Source organism: Xiphophorus hellerii, chromosome 9 (genome assembly GCF_003331165.1).
Source record: "Xiphophorus hellerii strain 12219 chromosome 9, Xiphophorus_hellerii-4.1, whole genome shotgun sequence".
Classification (NCBI taxonomy): Eukaryota; Metazoa; Chordata; class Actinopteri; order Cyprinodontiformes; family Poeciliidae; genus Xiphophorus; species Xiphophorus hellerii.
Genome location: NC_045680.1, coordinates 27,131,110 through 27,148,909, shown reverse-complemented (window position 1 = coordinate 27,148,909; position 17,800 = coordinate 27,131,110). Strand labels below are relative to the sequence as shown.

At 40.4% G+C, this 17,800-nt stretch overlaps 1 protein-coding gene across 4 annotated transcripts in view; it reads right to left on the bottom strand.

Moving 5' to 3' along the window:
- The window catches only part of LOC116726384 (pre-B-cell leukemia transcription factor 1-like), an 80,043-nt gene that overhangs the window by 12,768 nt on the left and 49,475 nt on the right, over positions 1-17,800 (bottom strand). For 2 of the 4 annotated variants that reach the window (XM_032573087.1, XM_032573085.1), the window contains exons 3-6: positions 10,235-10,479; positions 8,043-8,233; positions 4,736-4,871; positions 1,629-1,677 (exon numbers count right to left, since the gene is read on the bottom strand). In XM_032573087.1, the coding sequence (XP_032428978.1) occupies positions 1,629-1,677; positions 4,736-4,871; positions 8,043-8,233; positions 10,235-10,479 (621 nt within the window). Of the gene's footprint in view, positions 1-1,517; positions 1,678-4,735; positions 4,872-8,042; positions 8,234-10,234; positions 10,480-17,800 lie in introns of all 4 variants that reach the window. The other 2 variants (XM_032573086.1, XM_032573084.1) reach the window with 1 other exon arrangement.

Genomic DNA, 17,800 nt, shown 5'->3' with positions numbered 1-17,800 from the left:
TGAGAGTATGATCTGGGTTTTGAGCAACACACACTCCAAGTTCGTTTGGCTGGAGAAAAGGGAAGAATAAATAGCTTGTCCCCACTGTGACGCACGATGGAGAATCTGTTATGCTGTGGGTTAGTCTCTTTCCAAGGTCCTGGGAGCTTTGTATGAGTGCATGCATCATGAACTCTTTGAAATACTCATGGATTTTGACTTTGTTGAAATGCAGCTGTGAGGCACAAAAACTCATTTCAGGGGCCATCTTTGAAAATGGCCCTCGGGGCCACACTTTGGACACCCCAGATCTACTGAAGTTATGCAAAGACATCCAAAGGCCCTGTCCTTTACACTCCAAAATCTTTTAGGAGTAGACCTAGAGTTGTCATTTTGATTTTTGTACGAATGTATTAAACAGCCGAGGTTCCAAGAATTGTGGTAAATGTGATTTTATTAAAGGGACAGTTTTATGTAAAATCAACTGTTTTGAGCTAACATCATACTATTAATTACATTATACCTGGAGTGTTGCCAAGATTCTTTAACGCATGTTTGAGAAATCCTTTAGTCTCCATGGCAACCATTCACCTGTATAAATTGCCTGGTGGAGATGCAGCTCCTCCTCAAAGCTGCAGTTTCTGAAATTCCACCTCAAAGAGCAGCCCTCCCCCAAAACTCTCCACTCAGCTCCTTCAGACTAGCCAGCAAAGGCTCATGCAAACACCTAGTGGAACTACTGAGCTCATTGTAGAAGTTACTTCTCAGTGAAACACCGGTAAAACATTGGTAAAGGGTTAACAGCAATGTTATGATGACTTCCTGAAGGCGGAGCTTCAGAAAGAACAGGAGCTTCTTAAAGAGACAGAAGCCCAATTTTAAGGGGTTAAATTATGAAGTCAGATTTCTTTTAAGTCATATTTAAGCCTTTTTATAACAACTGGAGGTAACATAATTACCTAACACTGTCCTTCTAAAAACAAATATTTCTTAACAGAACGAATGACTGCACTTCAGTATAAGGTGAGTTTGTGCTACTGCAATAAAAGGTAAAATCATTTTTAAGGGTTGCTAAACATTATTACCAGGGGTGCCGACACATTTGTCCACATATCAGAGTTTTTGGTAATTGGTACTAACAGAGATATCTTTTGAATGCCATTAGAAATCATTTAACACAGTGATGAGGGCACACAGGATTAATTGAGAGGAAGTAGAAAGGACAGTAAGGAAATGGAGACTGCATGAGAGCTCAGGTTGATCAAACTCTAACAGCTCTTTTCCACATCGCTCAGAGCCATACTAAGCAGATGTATGCACTAATAATACTTGCTGAGTATAAACATTGAGTCTATTTATGGAAATAACAGTGCATAATTATGTGATGGGCATAATTTATGTAGAATAGTGGCCTATTTAGTCCTTTACAAAGGAGTGTTACAGCATCTGCACTAATAAAAGCCTTAAATGTGTTACACTGATGGACAGAGAGGAAGTATATGTCTAACCCCAGCAGAGCCAGGGACTTCCTGTCTCACCTGCAGAGTTTGGAGTGGAGGGTGAATTTGCTTGGCTTCCATGTGAGGATGCATTAGCCGCATTCACGGCAGTTCTTGCAGCATACATGTTGGCTTCTTCTTGGAACTTACCAATGTTTTTCTTGTATCTGATTCTTTTATTCCCAAACCAGTTGGAAACCTGAGCAGACAGGAACGAGAAAAAAAAAGAAAAGAAAGTTTACTTCTCCAGATATGTAGCCACACAGAGCCTCTTTAAAGAATAGTGTTTAGCTTGAATGGCCTTTAATGGCATGTGGAACACTGCAGAGAGCCACTGTCAGGAGTGCGGGCTGCACAGACTGGTGCTGTGAATCTGCATTAGTGCCAGAATGGAATGATTGCCAATAACAGTCTCATTATGTCACCATGACTGCAGCTATCATCAGAAGTCACGCAAGCACCAATCAGTCAACTTCCGCTAACACCCATTACGGCTAATGGACTCCCAGATGAAGCCAGGGGGGTAATCCCAGCCCTAATGATAAACAACATTAAAATGAAAACCAAATCAATCCTCCAAAGTTTCTAATAGACAGAGTAGGTAAACATTCTCCTTTGTTATAGCCAAGAAACTGAAACTCCACAAATCACCGAGCTACCGAGCAGCTTCCACCGTCGAGCCCAGCTGCATCCTTAGATCATTTGGTAGAAATTAATGAAAGCAACTGAGAAAACAATCCATTTCCACATGATGGATTCACAACACAAACTGCTGTTTACCTTGGCGTTGTCATTGTTTTCCTTATTATCAATTCTCACAGGATTGAAACAAGTGGAGATGCTGAAGTGCAGAGATGAAACAAACAACAACAACACAAAAAAACATGAACAGGATTTTTAAATACTTCACAATTGTGTGATGCCACAAACTTTTCAGATGTCTTTAGTCGTCTGATGAGTTCCTATAACAGTTACAGTAGGTCAACATGGGACTGGATTCATACAAGTATTAAATATTCACTATTTAAGCTCAGGTTTCTGTTTAGATTCATCAGCTTTAGAAAAAGCTAATGCTGCCTTGCATAGCTTGTGGCTATTTATGTGGAATTTTAGTTGGAATTGTGCAGTCATGACTGGATCTGAAGAATGGAGCAGCTACTTTAGCTCCTAATAAAAGACTCATCCTAATCCCATGTGATTCTCTCAACCAGACGTTGGACTGTGGAGCTGTACTGTTTCTAGGATTCCTGCAGGTGATCTTGTAGCTATCACGTCTTCATAATACAAGAAAGAATCAGTTATTGCTTCATTCAAGAAGAAGTTCAGTTACAATGCCTTGTGAAGGTATTCATATGCCTTGAACATTTCCATGTTAATTCATGTTCCAATCAAACAAGCCAACGTATTTTATTTAAGGATGCCCAATATATCAACACAAATAAATATTAGTTGATAGTCATTTTTTAAAACATAATCAAACTGGAGCAATATTAGCAACCAATATTTGTTTCCATCTTGTTGGCGTTTGTTTCAGAAGGGGGACGGGAGACGTTTGGTCATGTGACGAGGATGGTAATGAAGCAAAGGATTGTGGGAGTTTAACTGAAACAGAGAAGCAGTGGTGAAGTCAGTGTGTGTATATACAGTATATATGTATATATATATATACTGTATATATATAAACATATATATATATATATATATATATATATATATATATATATATATATATATATATATATATATACTGTATATATATAAACATATATATATATATATATATATATATATATGTTACTAAACTTGGAAACTAAAACAAGTTTGGTTCCTGTGGTCATAAGTTTATAAATTTAAATTGAGCATAGTTTAACCTTGTTTTTCATATCCCTGTAAATTTTTTTTACCTCATTTTCATGAGAATACAATGTGTTTTTATTTTGTTGTTTTTGTGTTTTTTTTATTATTTTAACGTATTGCACAATGAGTCACTTTTAAACATGTTATATTCATATTTATTGTGTGTTTATGTCAAATTTTCTGTTTGGCAAGAAAGTTGACTTGGTATAAATAAAAGTTTACTGATTTAAGTTTGAAAATATTGTTTTCTTTTATTTGTACATCACAGTTGGGTGAGACAAAACATGATAAAGTGTAGGGATGTGATATTTTAGCAAGGTGTGATTTTGGTTGTAACTCCATTGTTAGCACATCTCTCTAGATCAGGGTGGTTCAGATTCCCAATCTCTGAGTTATAGAGCACTGAGCAATTAATTCCAAGATGTTGTGGTGTGTTTTTTTGATTGTTGTGGTTTAAAATGACTGATTTTCCAGCATCTTTTTCAAAAAGTTGCAGTCAACGCTGCACATTTTTACAATTTACATTTATAAAATGTTGAATTTGCTGCACATTGCCTTCCCAAAAAAACAAACACAGAATTTCAAGATAGTAATATTTAAATAATACCTATTTAATATTTAAAGTGGAAGCAACATTTTCAAGGACCTTCTGGACATTTCAGTTTCAGTTATCAGCTTGAATAGCCTTTAATGCACAGAAAGTGCTAAAGAAGAATTGATCATTCAAGTTAACAAGAACTGTTTACACAGTAAACAGCAAATGCTACAGATTCTATTGAATGGTTTTAATTAAAAAATTACTAATGTTACCTTAATGTTTAGCATCAGACATGTTTTCATCTTGCAGGTTCTGCTTTCAAGAGATGACGTGGCACAGGAAGTTAAATTAGAATGGTACGAAGGGGATTGGTCAAAATTCCTGTGAGTTGCAGTGATTGGTCAGAAAAGAAGGAATTTCAGAAAATATTAAGATGATTGGTCAGGATGCAGGAAAGTAGCAATGACCAGTGAAAATTTTACAAAAAATTTATGAATGAGTGGATTTGTATTAATATTTGCAATCTCAACTTCCTGTAGGGACTGACTAAGGATAAAACTTCAATCTAAAACTCACGAGGGCATTTTGATGTGCAGTTTGCGTTTCTACTATAGCAAGCTTGTCATACCTCAGAATGAGCTTATACAGGTTTTTTAAAAACTGTAAAAATGATGATAAGGCATATTTACACCATATCTGTTTTAATGAATAGAACAGCTAGAAGAACAGAAGAGCCATCTGTATCCATAACAGCCTGTGAACCTTGTATTAGGTCAGTGGTCCGGACGCTGACAGCATCTTCAGTTAAAATGGTCCTTGTCCCACAGCGGGGGGGTGAGGGGTGCCACTGATCTGCTCGTACCTGGGCCACTGTGATGGCACACTTCTTAGCAAGCTCCTCTTTGGCCTCCTCGCTGGGGTAGGGGTTGCTGAGGTGTGAGTAGAAATACTCGTTCAGGATCTCCGTCGCCTGCTTGTTGAAGTTTCGTCTTTTCCGCCTGCAAGGAGAGCAACAGGTCGGTCTCAGCGCGTTGGACAGCACCAGTGTGAAATCTGATCTGACCCACCAGGTTCAGATCCGCAGCATTCCCTCACACTGAGCATGCACGTAGTGACAGTGGAGAGGAAAAACTCTCCTTTAACACGTCTGACTGTTAGTCGCGTTGTTTGGAAACACTCATTTCCGCACAACTATCTCGATGTCCCACCAAACCATTTCAGTCAGTCTGACACTTTAACCTTGATTCTGTTGCCATACTGACGGCTTCACATCAGGAACTTAATTCAATAAGTGAGACAGATTACATAGATTAATTCCACTCAAAATGATGCATACAAGCCTTCACTTTTGGTAATTATGATGATTTTCTGCTTCCAGCTAATGAAAACATGATATTTAAAATTACAGTACTACATCAGACCAATAATAAACATTTTTAATACAGAAATGTGTCTACATATTTAAAGGTTGCCATTTTCAAAAGGAGCCTCATCATACTTTAGCGGTGAAGCGATCGCAGGTTTCTTTGGGCTGATTATCATTCTTTGAAAACTCTGACCTACCAGTTACAATTTTTTTTGTCTGAAAAGTCACTAAATACAGACACTAAATTACTAAGTTACAAACAGTGGGTTGCCTATTGTTTACCATGCATGTGCAGATGTGACCTGGGGAGGGTGGCTGATTTTCAGACCTTTGCAGAGATAAGATCGGTTTCACATGTGTCAGCCAATCACCAATCTCCAAATATAAATTAGACTGGGGCAGACTTATCGGCTGACTGCTTTAGTTTATACAGAAAAGAAGGGATGGGTAATATGGACTTAAAATTTTATCAAGATATTTTGTGGTTTATTTTATAATTTATTGTGTTAGCAAAAAAAGTTTAAAAAAAATTCTAAATATTTACTACAGTCTTTTTAGAAGAAATATATCAAACATTGTTCTAAAAATAAAGCACATGCGTCTCTCTACCCCAGATTTATTGAATAATATATTTATACCAATAAATAAGGCACAATAATTGGATTCAATAATATATATTTAAGCATAAACATTCAGATTGCAACTTGCCTGTTTTAACTGCTACTGTTTTCAGGTTAAAAACAAAACTCTTTCAGAATCAGATCGTCAGATCAGATTTCAGGATTTTGCTGCTACATTTCATAGGTTCTTCTTTAAATAAGATTTTTTATGGAATGCTGAGGTATAATTGATAATAATACCTCAGTAAATGAAACCCAACATGAGCTTTGTTGGAAGCATGTTGGAAGCAGGACTCCAGGAAGTCACGCTGTTTGACAGCAGAGACGCAGGCTGGACTGATCCGACATGAACACTAACATATTTATCTGCCAGCACACCTTTAAGCAGACGGAGCGGAGCGGAGCTTTAGAGCTGGCTGACCCCTCCATCTTCTGCACCTATCAGGTCACGTCTGCCGGCGCCACATCCCACCATGGCTTTACATAAGCTGAAAGGGAACTCTTCAAAACCTCTTTGCATGTGCCGGGTGGCTGAGGAGATTTGTGCTAAAACCTGTGTCCCCCGCTCCAACAGCTCGCAAGAAAAATATGTAAATGTGCACAGCATGGGCTCCAGCAGCCAGTAGATTAATCAGAGGTGCAGAACATGCTAGTGCCTCTCAACCAGTAAAAGCTTTTGCTCTTTTCCCATCCTATTCCCCTCTTTGCTGCTGCTGCGGCGGCGGCACCGTCACGTTCATTTGCAAGAGAATAGATAGGGAAGCTTTATACGGGCGCACACGCCTCATTTAAATGTTATGCCTCCAACCCTGGCTTTGAGTGGGATTTATCCTTGGAGAAATTTATGCAAATCCAAAACACGCATCAAAGAGAACAAGCGATTACATTAAAACTGGGAAACTGTTAGTGTTGCTGAGCACACGGGGAGCACTTATTGGCCGAGTTTGCAGGGTGTTCTAAACGGTAAACGGCATCCAAACATGCAAACCAGCCGCCTTGTGTGGTAGGCAGCAAAGAAAAACTACAGAACACAACACATAGCTTCGTATGTAAGTTCTTCATAGGCGTATTTGTGCTGTTGTTATGTCGACAGGGTTTCTGCAGGTTTCACCAACTCAAATTTAAGACTCTTTAAGACCATTATGGATATAATGTAAGGCCTGTTTCACAACAGAAATGTATAAAGGAAAGTTCCATATTGTATATCATTGTGGTGCTGTGCTTTGTTGCACAGAATGAGTGTAGCATTGTATGGGTTAGCAACAGAAGTGAGTGAGTGGCAAAGATGAATATCGTCCAGCAGTGATAAATTTACACTTATCCATGACAAACGCAAAAAGCTAGTTGGCTAGAACAGTTAGTAGCTAGTTAGCGGTAGCTTCGACAGTCTCGAGCCACTGAACGCAATGAAGATGTCTGTGTGAGACTCAACCTGTTACCCAACAGAAAAGTCTAAATTACACAGAATATTAGATTATACAGAGCCCCCTAGTGGACATGGGGGGATTAGTTTTGCGTTACCTTGCAAGCATATTGCATTCCCTTGCAACAAATTTGCAAATACACTTGGGATTTTATATGCAGTCATAGAAAACTGGTTGAAAATCAATTGTGTTTGTTGTGTGATATATCTTCAGGTGGAGATGGGACTGTTCATGAAAACGACCCTTTATTTACCATTTAGACTAACAGACTAACGGTCAGATGGGAATATTACCCTGAGAAAAAGAAATAGTTTAAATAGCCCAAATAGTTTGAATGTTTTCTTTTTTTCCCTCTTTATTCCTTTAGTTTCTTATCTTTTTTCATATTAAAAATGATAAATTAAAAATTATATTGAAAATTCTGTAATATTTATATTTTAGAGTAGAAATGGAAAGCCCATGTTTGAACAGTTTTGCTCTGGCTTCTTACACACAAGTTTGTGTTTGCTTTATGCAAAAGAAAAATATTTAAAACTTCAGACAACTCACAAACGAGACACTAAAACACAAAGAAAAACCTTATTTTGTAGCAGAAAGATGTTCAATATTCAAGATGTTGCTTGAACTGAATACTACACATAACCTGAATTTCTACTGAATTTAAGACATTTTAAGGTCTTAATTTAAGACACATGAATTTAAGGCCTGTGTAGAGCACAGAGCAACACAAATGTGCACACAGATAGAAAACACACACACCTGGCGTCGAGGAAGCGGGAGCGCAGGATCATGACGGCTTCGCATGTGCTCTGCTTGAGCTGCATCTGGATGGAGCTGAACTTGCGGTGGATGATGCTCACCATGCGCTCGATCTCTTTGGGTGAAATGGGCCGCGTGCGCGACTGCTCCCGCAGCAGGTTCATGACGTGGGTGGTGAACTCGTTACAGGCCTGTGGAGAAGGCAGCAGCGGTCAGTCAGAGAGCAGACAGCCTCCGCCCTCTCACACACAGCTGCAGATGGAGAGAACCTGCATTTATCAACAAGGCTGTGCCACATCTGCTGCGCAGAGAAGTGTCTCCTGTATATATGAGGTGGAGGGTTCTCAAAGTCCCCGGATGGAAGATAAGCACTTATATGTTTCATATTTAACAGAAATTGTGATTGGGAGGAACCGGTGACAGCTGCTCGCTCTCAGACACACACTTTAACGGCGCGGCTAACCCTGGGAGTCAGAGTTTGGTTGGGTCTCCAGTGGGACGCCGGGCGTGAATGTGCTGCGATATTTCACTCTCACTGTCTCCTCTTCTTTCTTTCTGCTTCTCATCCTCATCCCTCCCTGGATTTAGCCGTGTCAGGCTCTGTCTGTGTCTGTCTATCTGCGCCAAAAGCGACGCTGTTGTTGCGGATGCGGCGGATGTAAAGGCGACGGGAGGAATGCACACAGCGACACGACGCGCTGCATATGATGGACTAATCTGGGATGGGAGGCATCAGAAGTGAATTCCTCCCTGACAGCTGATGTACTGTACATTAAAGAAAACACAGTGAGTGTGTGAGGCTTGTCACTTTATTCCACAAAGAATAAACGAATAGAAAAGAGCGATTCAATTCATATCAGCGCTGAACTGATTTAGATTCTTTCTGATGTTTCAGGCTTAGAACCCAAAAATATCCTGCTGACTTCATGATGGTTTGAACCGACTAGATAGATTAGAAAATGGCCTGAAAGATCCATGAACAGTTTGACCTTCTTTCATATTTTCACATATACAGATGTAGTTGGGTTTTTATTGAGATGTCAAATTATTGTAGATTTCTGAAGTTAGTAGAAAATGATAGATGGTTTTCAAAATGTTTTACAAATATGAAGCTGAAAAGTTGGTGCGTACATCTGTTGTAAAGTCCTTTTAATCAGATTCAGAGAATCTGATTATTTTCAGAAGTTTGAACTGAAAGGAAATTTAAAAAATGTGTTTTAAAATCAAAATCTGAAAAGTGTGGCATGTTGTTTCATTCAGCTTCATTTTGATTAAATGAGACATGACAGTTCTGACTGCAGACACTCTGAAAAACAATCGTATTAAATTTTTTACACTTGAGGAAGTGGCACAGATCAGAGGTTTTTAGGGTAAAAAAAAGATCAAAAACATTACAAAAATCTAATGTGGGTGGTATTTTAATGCTGTGTGAAGGTAGCGTCAGTAAGATTCATCCTACCATATCCAACTATGTTGCGGAAAAGAATCCCCAAAGCATGATGTGAATGCTGTGAGGAACACAACCACATTTCAGGATGATGTGCATTTTTAGTTTTCCACCAAGCAGATCTTTTTGCATTTGGCCCCAAAAATTGCATTTAGGTCCCATCTTCCTATAGAACCTTCCTTCACCTGTTCACTGAATCCTCCACATGGTATTTTGACAAACTTTTATATTTTGTTCTTCAATAATAACTTACTTCTTGACATTTTACCAAATCCTCTGTTTTTATCAATAATGCAGTCACTTTGGGTCATTCCTCCTCAACTTTCTTTCAGGAAGTCAGCACAACATGGCTCTTCTATTAACCCTTTAACAACGTTTTTACCAATGTTGCACTGAGATGTAGCTTATATACTGAGCTCAGCTGACGTGCCGTTCCACCAGGTGTTTGCTAATTGCTGATGGCTAGTCTGAAGGGGTTAAGTAGGGGAGTTCTGTGAAGCTCAAAAACTTGTAAACTGCAGCTTCGGCGCTAGGTCCAACTATAAGTTTTGCACAGCTGACAGGTTGCCATGGGAGATTAAAGGATTTCCCAAACATGCATGAATTAGAATGTATTGTTTTTTGTTGTTTTTGATGAGGGAGTAACATTACAACATGATGTAAAGCTAAAAAAACTTTGCTTTTAAACAATACTGCCCTTTAACATCTATAACAAGACGTGCAGCTGGTTCTGCTGGTTCCTCACCTGTTCATACTTCTCCAGCTCTGTGTGGTAGATCTGTCTGATCTGGGTCAGCTTGGCCCTGTAGTCCGAGTGCTCGGCTGAGTTGTCGGCCCCCACCCCTCCCGAGGCGGCGGCGGCCGCTGCCGCCACTGCCGAGCCCCCGCCTTTCTCCGGCCCTGACACGCCCTCCGCCAGCAGCATGTTGTCCAGGCGCATGAGCTGGGGGTCCGGAGGCTCCTCCTCCTGGGCGCCGCGGATGCTGAGCACTGTGGTGACAAGAGGAGGTCAGAGGTCAATCTTAAAAGGTCACACCTGCGGCTGGGGTGATGCAGTTACAAGCTGTCAGTGACATAGAACTGCTGCACGCCTGATACACAAGCATGGGTTTAGCATCCAGGGAAAGGTAATGTCAAGCAGAGGGAGAAAGAAGTAGCTACAGTATAAACTGAGTCCTTCATCACTAGGTAAGTAATAGGCCTGACATAACACCAAATTTTGCTGGATGATAAATTGTCACAGAAGTTATCGCGATCAACAATGTTATTGTTGCTTTGAGACCATTTTTGAATAATATAAAGGAAATAGCATAGGAATGCTAGAACACATTCTCAAAGATCAATAAACTTTAAATTCCAATGAACATAAACACTGGAACTAGAACACATTTTAAATATGCAAAATAAATAAAGAAAACAGCAAAACAAATGAATTATATTAAAAGTGTAAATTCAAAATTGTCATTACAAAAAGGGCTAGTTGAGACCAAAGCACCAGCCTGAAGACTTTTATCATCCAGTTGTTGGTAGAAAGAAAGAAAAGAAAACAACAATAAATCATACAAATGGAAATTATTGAGATTGTTTTAACATATCACGTGATTAACTGACTTATTGGAACGGGTCTAGTAAATAATGGATGGAGAAAACTCTCCAATCTTCCTAACGTTAAGACAATGAAATGATTGGTCAACTATGGAGAGTGAAGAGTGCCAAATTACAATAACTTCTTCCGAGTTTGTTATGACTCTGGGTCAGTATTTTCACTACAAATGTATAAATGACTTTACAAAAATGTACATAATATGAAATATGAATATTTGTTGTCATTTGGCAGTGTTCACTCTCCATATAGGGATTTCTTTGTAATCCTGAACTAAACTTCTGTAGTCTATAAATGTACTAAACTACAAAAAGACAAAATTAAAACAATCATTTCAGTTTGTGTAAACAACACTTTTGGCTACAAATATACTGAGAATTAGGCTTTAGAAAAAGGTGGGGTTTTTTTTACCAAGAGATGAATTAGAAAGATGAGCCGAAGATAAATGGGACAATAACAAAATAATCCAGGATGATTTAGTATTTTGGGACCCATTCTCCATCAACATTCACTTTTAATTGTCTTCTGTGTCATCATGTCAGCTCTGGTAGAAGCTGTTTGTCTAAAGGGATTGTAACGATTCCTGCACATGAGCCGACCCGTTTAGAGTAAAACACGACGTGACAGGGGATCGCTAGCATATTTCATATTAAGCAGCATGATCTGATGTGATGTAGTGAAGCAAGGAGTGTGTGTGTGTTCAGTTTGGGAAGTCAGATGGGTAAATAAATGGCTATCCACTAGAGGTCTCTCTTGCCATGTAGGATGTTTAAATCCCACCTTCCATTTTCTGAGGTGAAATCGATGCCTGGCTCAGACATCCTGAAGCCGTCCATTTCAATAAGAGGCTCCTCTAAAGCGTTCCGCTCGGCAACAGGGCCGCCAGTTCCTAACGCATCCCAGCATCAACCCAGAGTAGGACTTTTTCGTGGGGAACACTTTATTAATTCAGAGAAAATGGGAGCGCTTGGTGTGATTACCGGGTTGGCTACCTGAGAAGGTTTGGGGGATATCTTCGGGATGAGAACGAGGCCTACTGTACTGGGGTGGGGGGCAGAAAAGAACCCCTTTTCACCCCACCCCTTTTCTGCCAGGGCGAGCAGAAGAGGTCAGCGGCTCAGCAGGGGGTAGATTGGGAGAAGGAGGAGAGCTGGAGGAGGAGGATGAAGGACAGAGGTGGGGAGCCGGGGGTCTGTTGGGATATCAGAGTGTAAAAACATACTGTCTCATTATCCAGACTCCGTCACCTCACCAGTAATCTATCCAGGCTCAGAGGGGGAAAAACTCAGGCACCTTCTCAGCCCCGTTGTGACTCGATCAGACCCGCTCCGTCAGAAACTCTAAACCTGCCTGTCTGCTTCGGTTAACATCCGTCAGGGCCGCCCACCCCCCCTGCTCCTGACTGCTCACAAGCACAGGGGCCACCGTCTCCTAAAGTTACCGCCTCATAAACACCCGTGTGAAGTGGCTGTTAAAACCAGGGAACGAAGGAAAACAAGCTGCTGTCAGCCAATCCGTCCAGCAGGAAAACAACAGCGTGGATGTGAAGACCAACAGCTTTTCTACACTGGCCACCAGATCCAGTTTAGCAATACCCAATGCTGGTATATTCATATGTTTGTTGAAACATTACAATGCAAACAGGTTTTTCAATAAAGGTAGGCATTTTGAATCCAACAAAACCTAAAGGAACTCCAAGATTATCTCCATGTTGGTCTCCAGCTGGGTTCCTTCCTACGCTTTCTGAAAATGTCTGGAGAAAAACAGAGCACATGGATTTCTATTTGTTTGATGTGTTTTCATTAAATCAATCGTTTCTTCCTTTTAACATGTTGTCAAGAAAACTGGCATAAGGGTATGAGATCTTTCCGGGTATACGCAGAAAAAGGTACATAATAGCTTGAAAGAAATAAAGTAATCTTGTAAGTTTGATTAAAAGATAATTAAGTTGAATAAGTCTGAATAACATGAATACAAGTAATCACTCAATAACTTTCTGTAAAGATCTGTAATGATTTGTTTCTGCAAAGAATCTCTGATTGATGATTTGTAATGATTTAAATATGTAATGATTATGTTAATGATTAACAACAAGGAAAAGATGTGATTTATTGTCAATGAATATGAAGTTATAATCGTCTGAAATCAATTTAACAACAAGTTGAATGTGTTTACTGAGCAGTACAGCCCTGAAAACAGGAAATGTCGCAAGCAGTTCTGAACAGATGGCCAAGAAGCACAGGGAGAATGGAGAAGTACGGGAAATCCCACTGTGGTCAGCAAGCAGGTTGAGAAATGTGGGGACTTTTTCATGAGACACAGCAGCCGTGAAGAAAGTCACGTAGGCCAAACCTCCCCATACACATACATGGTGGAGAAATGTATAAATACGGGCTGCAAAGAGGAACCAGTCGTTCCCAGTCCGGCGGCGCAGAAGGAGAAACAACTCACAGAGGAGCAGATTAAGCTACGGACCGCACTTCAGAACCACGGGGAAGCTCGGACTTCACACCGCTAAGAAAGGACTGGGTCCCATCGCCCCGTCTCTGGTTCTATATTCGACCGCAGGTCTCGTCTCAACCCAGCATTTTCAAACTCTGCAACAAGACTTGGAGGAAGGACAAAGGTCCCTCTGGGATAAAGAACTGGGTTTTGCAAAAGGATTCAGACCCTTTCTGCTTTGCTTCCTTTCTGAGGAGGGTTTTTCCACACCAGGCAAAGACCTCAACCAAGGACGCAAGAAATTCCTGTTGCCAAAAGATCCACCATCTTCTGGGTATGAGTTGAATCTGCTCATTGAAATTCCATTTCAGAACGTGCGACTTAAAAGTTAGGGAGAGGAGATAGAGTAATGTGATTGTACATGTAAATCTTATTACACTGTTTTTGAACTATTTACAATTGATTATTGATCTGTATGTCGCATATCCCTGCTTAAGCTTGCTTAATAAATTTATACTATAAAATTCTAATGAGGTTGGTGGACATTGGAATTAATAGAGTCATTTAATCTTTGTCCAGTTCTTTTAATCAAGGTAAAACTAATGTACATGATTCCAGTAAATAGGAGGCTTCATAATTTCCTTTGGTGAGAGTAAATAATGACCCTGGGACTTACATCTAAGTCACTAAATATAATCTAGCCGGTTCCAAGTGCAAGTTATGATTTAGAAAGTGGGCTACCGTTAACAGAAGTGGTTATTGGAATTATGCAGCTGCGAGGGCTACTCAGCTGATTGTTTCTTAACTGTAAAGGGTCATAACTTCTGGATTGGAGGTAGTTAGAGCTAGACGAATCACTTTCGCCACCAGTTTAAATAGATTATCTCTTATAGAGTACTTTCAGGGTAATACCCAGGTCTCAGAGATTTTCCGGACCTGTTAGACGGAGAACTGGTCAGTAGACAGCCCTGTGAAGTTGTGAGGAGAGGGCGGGGCTGACTATTGCAGGATAACCTTCAATGTTCACTTTTAGTATTTTTAGTTTTTAATTACTAACCGACTGAATGAACACGTCAAAAATGGACCACTACACAACCGCTTTAAATTTACACTAGGTTGAACCACACCAGCGGTGAACCAATTAGAGTTTTCTGGCCGATTTCTGATCTTTAAAAAGACTGATGAGGTGGTTAACCTGTGCAGACGTGACCTGGTGTGTGGTCTGTCAGTCAGCTCTCTCTAACGCCAAAGCAACATGGGACAATAGCTGATTTTCAGACCTTTGCAGAGGTACATAAGATCAGTTTCTCATGTAAGAATCAGTCAATTGCCAATCATCCAAAATCAAGAAAATTGGGGCAGGTAAATTGGGCTATCCCTATTTAATCCTCCCACAGTCTTAAGAGACAGGTCATTTGGAGCCCAGGAGCTTTTAACTCTTTGCATGGCGCAACATTTAGAAAAATGTTTTGTGTGTGGTTTTGTGAACTGAAGGTCTGACAGGACATCCTTCACGCTGGTGCTGTGTGAGCATCATTTGCCACACTCCTCCTGAGTGTTGTCGCATTAAGATCACGGGGATATAAAAATGACTACATTCAAGATTTTTAACTGTTCAAAGTTCCCAAACTTTGTTTTGGACAATTTGCACTCAGTCAAAGATACTCCATTATTTATTGAAGCAGTCAGAAAAGTTTCAGCATTATGCGGCCTTGTTGTTTGCGGAATCCACAGATCATAAGACCGGACTTCTCTTCAAGCAGTTTCAGGCTTTGTAATCAAATGCCCAGAATGCTAAAAAAAAGTGTACAAATATATTAATCTAGAAAAGTATGGAATGTTATAATAAAATAAGTGTAGAAACCTTGATCTAAGCAAACCTACCTAACCGTTTCATCTGATTTAAAAATAAAAATAATCTTTTTTTTGTTAATATTAGATCTCATCAATGGGAAATGAACCTGATTCTGTCTGTGGACAACTAGTGGGTGAATCTTTACTTAGAAAATCATGTAAAATACTTGCCATGGTATTATAAAGGCAGTAGGGTTGCTAATACAAAGATTATCTTTAAATAAAGACTAACCTCAGGGTATGAAACGCAGGAAGAACATTTAAAGACTAATATAGTTGAAAATTCAAGGCTTGACTTTTCTTTCCAACACACTCATAAACTATTTAGGCTGTGGAATGAAAAGCGAATGCAAAAATCCTAAGTGTCCACAAAAGCAATTCTCTTCATGCCTGCCAAGTTTCCTGCTTAACATTCGCCGAGTGTTTATTTGACTTGGCTTGAAGCTCCTCCAGCATCAGTCTTCCAGGAGCGCCTGTTGCAGAGAAGGTCATTTCTTAGGAGACGTCTTGGAAGGGAGACAGAGAGAAACTATCCAGCACTGTTTTTTTCCCCCTCCCTGGCTAAATAAGAAAAGGTCATGGAAAAAACGGGAAACAAACGACTGGATCCAGCAGCGCCGCTTACTCCATCTGGTGCATTATGCTCGAATTAAGCACATGATGAGCTCTTAAATTGACAATGAGCGCAAACTCTGATGCCATCCCCAGACTTGGCTTGTTGACATGTGTATCTTAGCCTTGCTAATCAGCCTCACATCAGACGCAGGCAGGCCCAGATCCCGGCGCCGCTCTAGCTGCTGATCCAGCTGTCTTGGAGAGCATCTGTCAGGAGGGACCCAGGAAGGAACAATGCATTACGCCATGTTGGCTGTGTACTGTCATCCCTCATTGACAGCACATTGTCACACTTACACAGCGTCCTCGGAGCCGGGAACAAGCTAAGTAGCTGCCTGCCTAGAACATCAGCTCTTCCCACCAGCTCTCTCTCAGAGAGGGCTGACTTTAGATTTATGAGTTCATTTCTAATTGAACAGAGAAAAAAAGTGGCTTTGTTTTTTTTTCTTCCAAACCACAGGCTGAACAGTGCTCAGAACTGATGGGAGCAAATGATTTATTTATTCTGCGTGGAAACCAAAGCACATAATTACAACAATGCAAGGATTGCCCTCAAACAAATGAATAGAAGAAGGAGAAAAAAGGGGATAATGTGCCTGCTTAAACTTGGCTTTGCTGTGGGTCGTAATTACACAACTCAGTGAGGGCCACTTTATTGGCTAATGGCAACCTAATTGATTCATCCTAATGTTTCCGAGCCTTGGGTCTGGGTCGGCGAAGACTGCTGCTCAACTTACTTAGCCACCCGCAGACAAAACAGCAAAGCTTCTCCCAGGGATAAACAATTATCTCAGTGTGGCGGTTTGAGCCCGAACCCCCCACCTCTCCACCTCCTCCTCGGTCAACGAATGCCACTTCCTGAATGGCTTGTAGTCAGCCGATCTACTCCATCCTCCTGTTGTTGACAGGTAATCCTCACAGGGACGCACCACTTTGCTTTATTTCATACGTTTATACAAAACGCAAACCGCAGGAGTTCGGCGGCGGTTGTGGTCATTGACGAATTGACCAATAACGTGGCAAAAAACGCACAATTGTGGTGGGACGCGGCAAAGGAGGAGGCCGGGTGCTTTCAGTGCTCTGGGTACAGACGAAATGTCAGCAACGGAGAAGGCAGGAAAATGTAAACCGGAATGGGAGAACGTGACATTTGCTTAGCCTCGCAACATCTGGCCTTTTCCCCAAATCAAATCGATCTTTAATAAAAGCTCGGGGCAATTGGCTTTTGGAGAGGTGGATATTTAACCATCTCAACCACCATCGTTTATCTGGGAATATTTATTTCATTTCCACACAGCTGAAGGATGGGTGGGTAAGGATGTGGGAGGGGGGCTTTTGCTCTGCTAGGGTAAGCTTGGAATATCACGCTTGTGGATGATTTACATCCCTATTTGGGTGGAGAGAAGGCTGCTTAAATCCCACCACCTTCATTGCTTGTTTTCAGTGAGCTCACATGTAAGATTCTTTGCTCCCTATATATTAGTCATTCCAGAAGATTGGCTTGTGGCTTCATATGAAGATGGGTGTGGGTATTAAAATATTAATCCGAGCAAATACACATCAGTTGAAGCAGGACCGTTTTTGCAGATTTTACCAACTCAAACTTAAGACATTTTTAAGATCATGAATAGAATTTAAGATCTATATCTCAAAGAAATGTACAAACTTCATCTAGCCAACTGGCGGTAAAATTGCGTGAAAAACTCTAGCTAGATAGCTAGCTAACAAGGGTATGTTAGAAGTGAGTTATCGTCTTGAGTTACAGAATGCGACAAAGATGTTTGTGTGTGACTCAAA